The sequence below is a fragment of the Haliotis cracherodii genome, unplaced genomic scaffold (genome assembly GCF_022045235.1).
Source record: "Haliotis cracherodii isolate W230 unplaced genomic scaffold, xgHalCrac1.p SCAF_7, whole genome shotgun sequence".
NCBI classification, from domain to species: domain Eukaryota; kingdom Metazoa; phylum Mollusca; class Gastropoda; order Lepetellida; family Haliotidae; genus Haliotis; species Haliotis cracherodii.
Genome location: NW_027266330.1, coordinates 7,035,303 through 7,044,025, shown reverse-complemented (window position 1 = coordinate 7,044,025; position 8,723 = coordinate 7,035,303). Strand labels below are relative to the sequence as shown.

The 8,723-nt window shown below is 36.9% G+C and overlaps 1 protein-coding gene across 1 annotated transcript in view; it reads left to right on the top strand.

Annotated features, from left to right (window-relative positions):
* Window positions 1–499: 499 nt before the first annotated feature.
* LOC139448433 (uncharacterized) overlaps window positions 500–8,723 on the top strand; it is a 32,771-nt gene continuing 24,547 nt past the window's right edge. The window contains exon 1 of the mRNA XM_071229982.1: window positions 500–530. Within this exon, the coding sequence (XP_071086083.1) occupies window positions 516–530 (15 nt within the window). The 5' untranslated portion in view covers window positions 500–515. The remainder of the gene's footprint in view (window positions 531–8,723) is intronic.

Below are 8,723 nucleotides of genomic sequence, written 5' to 3'. Positions count from 1 at the left end.
CATCTCTATCTGCATATGACCCCAACGGATATCGTTTTTATCCGTTGGCTTTATCTTGCCGAGAAACCTACCCATTATATGATAAAAATTTATATCACGCCAATTTCCAGATTGGATCTGCTCAAAGGCGCTATTGCATGAGTCAGGTGGTCAAAGAGAGAGAGTACAGTGAGTGTTGAATGACTGACTTAGTAGTTTCGAGAAGGGACAGTTTGATGTTCTTATTACTCCACACAGACAGCAGATGTGCGTATTTTTCTTGTGACAAAGCATTCGACGAGTTTTCAACAGCCTGGGGCGACTGGGATAGTATCGAGTTTACGAGTCAAAATTGAAGCGCCCCCTCAAAAATCGATTGGCTCCCATCTTCTTCGCACGTCACTCAAATTCGCGCTAAACAAATGAAAAGTTTCGATTATATGCACATCTGTTGACGAACCTACTTTTAACGTATATATAATGCAGGATCTCATGAACAGGATAGACTGCTTAGCCGTCGTCACGAAGCCAGGTTGATGTTCCAAAACAAGGTAGGGTATATCATATGATGTATATTTGTCAATTCACTTTCCACTGTGTATACTTTCAACTTCATATTGTAAGAAATCAGGTACTGCTGCAGTATGTAAAGCGCCGTACTCTATGTGTAACTGCTCTGTTAAAAGTCCAAAAGTTAACAGTAAACTAAAAAGCTAAAAGTAACTGGGAATACAAAGTCACTGTGTTTCTATGTTGGTTTGGTGTCAAAAGTAAAATCTTTTCCCTGTTAAAGCGCCATGAAATCTCGCACAAACGTTAGACATTTCGCTATAATAATGAGTGGAATCATTTCGTAAGGAGACAGTGTTTATTAAAGTCTCACTTGCTGTACAATCGTGACTTCAAACGTTTTTATTTTTTTATTTTACATGAAAAGTGTCTAAAGTCTATTCATAAAATACACGACCCGTGAAGATTCCGGGGTAGAATAGGTCTTCAGCAACCCATGCTTGCCGTAAAAGCTGACTATGCTTGTCGTAAAAGGCGACTAACGGGATCGGGTGGTCAGGCTCGCTGACTTGGTTGATGCATGTCATCGATCCCAATTGCGTGGATCGATGCTCATAAAGTTAATCACTGGATTGTCTGGTCCAGACTCGATTATTTACAGACCGCCGTCATATAGCTGGAATATTGCTGAGTGCGGCGTTAAACAACAAACCAATCAATCATAAAATACACCAAGAATAGTGATTACGACGCCTTGATTTACAACGTATATAGCCTCATTTTCCATACATTGGGGACTTCAAACGGATATGTCAATAAAAAGAAGACGAAGCCATTGTACAGTAAAATACACGGAAGTGTACATAAAGGACTTTGAGGTATTGAGAAGCCACTAAAACAGTAAAACTAGAATGTAAACCATAGAATACAAAAAATATTTACCACACTATTTGACACATATTGTATCGCATACACACACCGCTCGTCACGGAAGCTCATTTCTGGTGTTCCCCACGGTGATATTGCTGGAATATTGCTAAAAGCGGCATAAAACCAAGCTCACTCACTCATACACACACGCGCGCGCACACACGAATGCACGCATACACAGTTAATAATTATGATCAAGATTAAGTTAGTGGAATAAGATTAACACTGTTTTAATTTGGTAGCGCTTTCAACTCTTACCAGTTATGCCCAGTTACAATTTTCAAGTAATCAGTAATGCTTTCAAAACGTTTTATTCCAGACATGTGGAGGACATTTTCGATATTGACGCATCAGTGACAAAAATGATGTCCAATTCCCTATTTTGACTTGTACCATATGTTCGTATGTTTTTTTTTGGTGAACAATAATTGACTTATATAATTATAACTATTTAGGAATTATTTATCCAAATTGATTGTTTTGGTCGAAAGCTGGTCAGACATTAGTGTCCAAAGCTAGTGAAGCTAAGTTATAAACTGTGAAATATTTCTCCAAAGGTATTGTTTGACCTTCAGATTAAACGGAATATTTATGGGTCACAGATCTTGGATCCTAATTTACAGGTGTTTCTCAAACTTGTTTTAGCTAAGTTTTCTAAATTTGTATCGGAGTTGGTTGAAAGGCTGCAAACGTTGCAGTGTTAGGGGAATGTGGTCGTTATGGTATTGATATGTTCACTAGATGTGTGAAATACTGTTTTAAACTCCTCAGTATGTCTCGAGGCAGATATAACAGACGGTGTTACGATATGTTAGTTGAACTATATGCAGTCGGGAGAAAACATGGGCTTCAAATATCAAGAGTATAACTTTTTCTCAGTCTTCGTTCAAAATATTTCCCATGTTTCAATGTCCATACTTATGTTAACCCAAGGTATACTTTGCTAACAATGCTGCAGTCCTCCGATGTATGCTTTCTTAAACATTTAGCAGATTACATTTAAGATGCCATCAATCTCTATCTTCACATTTGTACATAATTGCACTCGTGTTCGAGATACTATCATTGTATTAATTGTACGTTGGGCTGAAAATGATGATGATACATACATAAAAATACCATTCCTTGTCGTCACTGTGATAGTGTTCAATTCTCTACATATTTTTACCCGCCAAGATATAAGTAAGTATTATATTTCATTATAACATATTTTCTTTTTTTTCATTTTTTTGTGCAAAGCAACTGTGCGATACGAATTTCCCATAGGATAATAAAGTCTTATCTGATCTGATGTCTCTTTGTCTTTATGTGAAACCATAGGAAAATACACCATGGCCTGTGTCAGGCAATGACCATGTTCCAGGCATGGGCGTTAACTGACTATAAAAGTCCAGTTTCCATCCTTGTCGAATTAGGGGATAATGTTACATCTCGAGCTTGATCGATATCCGAACAGTACGACTCGTCAATGGTTTTGATCCTTCTTACTGGTAGGCAACTTCGACGTGACTCTTATGTTCATATTATTCTTATCACAAATGTCAACTTGTGTTAACTGACTGTCACCCGCCATTACCCGTCTCACGTCTCACGTATGCAGTCGCATCGTCATGTATGAGTTCAAGATTGTTCATATCAACCAGGTCTGTGTATTATCGGGAAATAGCGAGTTTAGGATAATTACTGTAGTTAATAAGTATCCCTTTCTATGTGGTTATATGTTTGTAACCGGGTAATAAGTCACCTTTTCGTTGATAACGTCATCGTGCTGTTTTCCAATAGACCGCTTCTTCCTCTTTTTGAATCTGAACATAGTTTATTATCGTATCCTTCACTTGACTCAACGAAGACGGCATTGCCTAAAAGTCAGGTCGGGTCGGGCCAAGACGGGCCAAAGTGTTATTGGCTAATTACATCATTGGCGGCGATCATACCTACAAATTATTGATGCAACATACACACATGACATTACTGAACAACCGCCAACAAAAACGGGCACCATAATTAAGTATTTCGGAGTAAATCACTTGAAAACCAGTGCTGTGTGTAAGCGTCGCTGGTCTAGGTAAAATCGTTAAAGGAAATAAGATTTGAAACGTACCAAATACTTCTAGCTATCGAGATACAAATTTTCATCTGTCGGCGTAGCGTTTATATTTATAGGAACGTACTATATCTAAATAAATACCACTTTATAATGTCACTGTTCATCGTATTTAAAGCAGACACGTTGGTTGAAGTAGACCTCTGCTCCTGATACTCTCAACAATCTCACAAATGTTCGGTCTGACTCGGACCGGGCTGTCAAAATCAACTTAAACCTCACAGATGTAACATGAAATGGATTCACACCTATAGATTAGTATTATATCTAAACAAATAAATACCACTTTATAGCGCCTTAGATCACGGTATTTAGAGAAAACAAGGTTCTCAAAGTGAAGCCATTTCCCCTCTACATTCTAAACATAGTCTCTATCAGAAGTGATTGGCTTGTGTTGGGTCCGACTTGGCCCGGGCTGTCAAAATCAACTTTAAACACACAGATGTATCATCAAATATGTTTACATCTGAAGCTTAGTAGTGTATCTACCTATATACAGCTTTATAATGTCACAGTACAGTGTTTACATCTATAGATCGGTGTAATATCTACCTATATACCACTTTATAATGCCATAGTGTATCGCATTTAAAGAAAACTGCACCATTAAAGTCAAACTCTTTTACTGTATTTTCTTAAGAAAATCTCTGTCAGAAGTGTTCATTCCGACTTGGCCCGGGCTTTCAAATGAACTTAAACCTCACAGATGTAACATGAAATGGATCACATCTATAGCTCAGTATTTTATCTACCTATATGTACCACTTTATAGTGTCTCAGATCGCGTTACAGGGGCAGAATATTTCCACAGCACCCCATTGCTGGTCGTAAAAGGCGATCAAAGTGGGCAGCCCGTTTGCCGTGGGTTGCGTCCCTGTGTCGGCGGAGGACGGGAGTCTGGTGGTTGAGAGCACTGGATCCAGGAATTGTGTTCGTTTGCCCAATACACCACTTTGACACTTACTTCGCCTAGACGGGTGGTAAGATGGGCCCAGTCACAGCAAAAAAAGTGTAGGTTTCCGTCTTTCGGAAACCTTCCAGGAACCATCCCATTTTGGATCCGGCCCGGATACCTTCCGGAAACCTTCCCAAAAAAATGTCATAATTTGGGGGGTGCATTTTGTTCACTTAAGTGTGAAACACATGAAAAAGTTATCTTTAAAATACTAACCCATTTGAAGGTTGCTGAAGGCATCTGGAAGGTTTCCGAAAGGTTTCCGGAAGGTATCCGGATGCAAATTTTCTTCATGTCTTGTTTCTGGTTAATAATGTTACCCTGTGCATTACCGATAGCTGTTGTAATATTCTGTGTTATATTAGTTGTAAATATCCTCCTCAAACTGAGATATGTGGTCATGCATTGTTCACAAGTTGTTGCGTGACATGGGTACAAATGTGTGAAGCTTATTGCTGGTGTCCCCCACCATGATATTGTTGCAATATTGCTCAAAGTGGCAAAACAGCATTCTCACTCAGAAAAAAATGGAAAGTCATTGGTTATGTGCTTTGGCATTTGGCCCTTGTGAGATTAAAAGATTAGTTTGGAACGGTATCAGTACTTATTATATCAGGACAGTGTAGTTTCATGGGAATATGAAACAGAATACAGTTGTCCCAAATTGGTGCATAAGACTAATGGCATCCATAGAAAACACCTCAATAAAGTACAGAAACAATATCAATGTCATTTGTCTACTAAGGTGGAACTACAACTTTTGTTAAGTGAGCTGTATTTATAGTAGGAAAACATTCAGGGCATTAGGACATTTCATATTTGTTCAGCACCTATGTTATGGCTGATCAGTATTATATTTCTTTATGCTAATGAAGCAAAACAAATAATGTTTTTGGAAAAAAATCGTATTTATTGATTATATGGCATTTCATTGGTACATATCACAATGAAATTTGATCAAGCAAGAAGAGGAGCTAGCATAAAGTAACCAGTGGTGTTTGCAAGGCCTTACAGAACAGACGCTTCAATGCCATTTTCTAAATAAACAAATTAGTCAAATCTCAGAAGAATTTCATTGAAGAAGAACATCTAAAGTCAATTATGTTTCTGCAGTAAACCACAAAAGTCATTCAGATTTGTACAGTCAGCATCAGTGTACACAACCTGGACATAGTCACAGTGCTTTGGCATAAATTCATTCAGACTTCATTAGTGTCATAATAAAACCACCTACAATAACACTGATGTGGCATTATTCATTCAGAATCATCACTTTCTGAGGTGAATGTGTTGGTTGTTATCGGGAGGATTGTTCATCATCCAGCGAGTCCCTTGTCTGAATTGTGTGAGCAAGATCTTCTTAAATGTAGCTGGTGTCAGATTGTGAAATCCAGGTACCTGAAACAATTCATAACATCTTTAGAAACTTGTTAGTAAAAAATTATGAAACACACACATATTTACAAATGTTTAAAGTTGTTTTCTCGAACAGTGAGGTATTGACAATTTATCTTGCAACTGATATTTAACCAATCTTGAACATGTAAATAAGCCATTGCAAACAGAAAAGTGTTCAGAAAATACAAAAATGTATCCGGTCTTCTAAAACAATAACATAAGCGCCACAGGGTTCATCTGAATTTTGCGTGAATGTTTGCATTACATCAAAATGTAAGGACAGGTAAACAGGACAATGCAAAACTAAGGTACATAGGTTCTTATACATAAAAACAGAACTATTCATAATAATCAAAACACATGTCATGTAAGTGATCTCAAAATACAACATAATGAGCGAGTGAGTTGGTATAGTTTCATGCAGCTTGTTAGCAATATTCCAGCTATGGGCTTCACACATCGTACCCATGTGGTGAATTGAACCCGGGTTTCAGAGACTGTTTTACCCACTAGGCTACCCTAGCACACCAAATACAAAAGAAAGTACATTAGGAATTCAGACAATAGATATTCTCTCCAAATTCATTACTTCATTAATGGAAGCTATATTGAAATTCAAATTTTGACAAATTAGGATGAGACTGTAGAGGTATTTATCTATGTTATTATGGATATTTAATATCTACCGTTAATTGGTAGTCCATCTTGGACAGTGATAAGCAATTCAACTGAAAAGTACAACCTGAACCATCAACTAAAAACTATGTATATTACATTAAAGGGGCTGGTCATGTATTAGCGGTGTGTTCTCATTCATTTTTGACACTACCCTCCCTGAAAGAAAATGCAAAGCACTTTATATTTTATTGTCCATTTTGTCAAAAGCCTCCCCTAGAGACTCTCACATTTTGGGGTGACCCTCCCTGTTTGTTCTGATCTGAATTCAAATATTCATGACTCATTATCACATTTTATCATTTATCCTATCTTTTTTGAAATTTATCTTAATGAAGATAACAATAACATGCAAATCTGCCAAAATATTGGTTTGGCAAAATTTAAATTAATCATAATTACTGTTATAAAGTTTTGGATCCATCGTCTGTTTCTACATACAGTGAAACCCAACTTTGACTTGCGTGGCATTATTGAATCTACCCAATGTTCTTTATGCATTGATATGCATCTGCATAGAGTGTTCAAAGTCCTTGTCTGATACATAGTGTGCTGCAAGGGAGACATCAGTTTGTGTCCAGCCAAACTGTCTGATAATCTCAAGGGCTGCCTTGGTAGCATCAAGGGATGTAGCTAATCCTAAATAAACATAATATCTCTTCTACAGAACACATGATCAAAGCCTGACCCACCTTTGATGTTTATTACTTTGCTACTCTAAAAACAGCTAATTAGCAAAATTAACTCAATGTCAACTCAATTAGTGTCGGGTGGGTATTAGCACTTGCAATTGTCTGTTAATTACTTAATTGAGTATTGACGGCTTAGTCAGTTGTGCATTTACAACCACGCTGACTGCTATTCAACATATCAAGTCAGTTTACTATGTAACATGCTTCTTGGGACCAAGGAAATGTATCTTGCTGGATAACATTTTTTGTTACTTTATCAGAGATAAGAAATAATAATAATGAAGTTTTTGATGTGCATTTCTTTGTTGTGTTCACTAGGATGATTAGTAGTAATTGTGTTTGAATTATTAGACACTATTTATTCCAAAAGAGGAATAGGGTTGGTGAAGAGGCAAAGCTTATTTGAACAACATATACATTTAATAATCAGAAACTGTACAAAAAAACAGATTAACTGTATCTACAGTTGAAACTATCATGATGCAAATTTTCACTGAATCAAAGTCATATCTTTTCAAGACTCAGATCAGATTGTAGTGATTGAAGGTCACATAAAACTTGCTAATTTCAAATGACCCATCCCGCACTTATGATTTGGTTTGTTGTTTTATGCCGCACTCAAGCAATATTCCGGCTATATGTAAATAATCGAGTCTGGACCAGACAGTCCAGTGATTGACATCATGAGCATCGACCCACACAATTGGGATCAATGACATTCATCAACCAAGTCACCGAGCCTGACTGCCACCTGATCGCTTTAGTCAACTCTTTAGACAAGCATTGTCGCCTGTTACGGCAAGTATTGGGTTACTTTATATTTGTGTGTCCAAATTACGCAATTATATATGTATATGAAATAATATGTGTTATTATACACATGAATATGGTATAAAAATGGCAAATATGGTTGACAATATGAGCATTGATCTAAGCAATTGGAGCAGAATTGTGAATATTCACATAATGAAGGAGTAAGTATATACTCCGAAATGTTGTGATCAGAATAAAGAAGTTGACATCAATACATTCTCCACCTTTAAGTCCTTATGTGTATCACTTGTAAAATAACTTTCATAGGAGTATATCTGTGATATATGTGTGCACTTGAATAAATCACTACTTCCTTACCTGAGGCAGAAATAGATAATGTGACAGAAACAATAGTCAAATTTATAGCCAAATACAGGTATTTGAAGATTTTCAGTTGTGGCGACACTTTCAGTAAAACCCATATCGTTTTTGATTTGTAGTAGTAAACTGTTCTAGTATTTTCTGTCTGTAGCTGTAAAGAAGTTCCGAAATTGTAGCGAGCACCTGCACAGACATTAGGAGAAACAAGATGACATAGATATTGACCCATTTGTAAAATGTACAGCCTGAAGTATGCTGCGACATATAAAAAAAATAGTTCCATATTGGCTGATTTATTTGTTGTAATGTAAGGGCAGAAATAGCATCAGTTACTACTGACAAATAT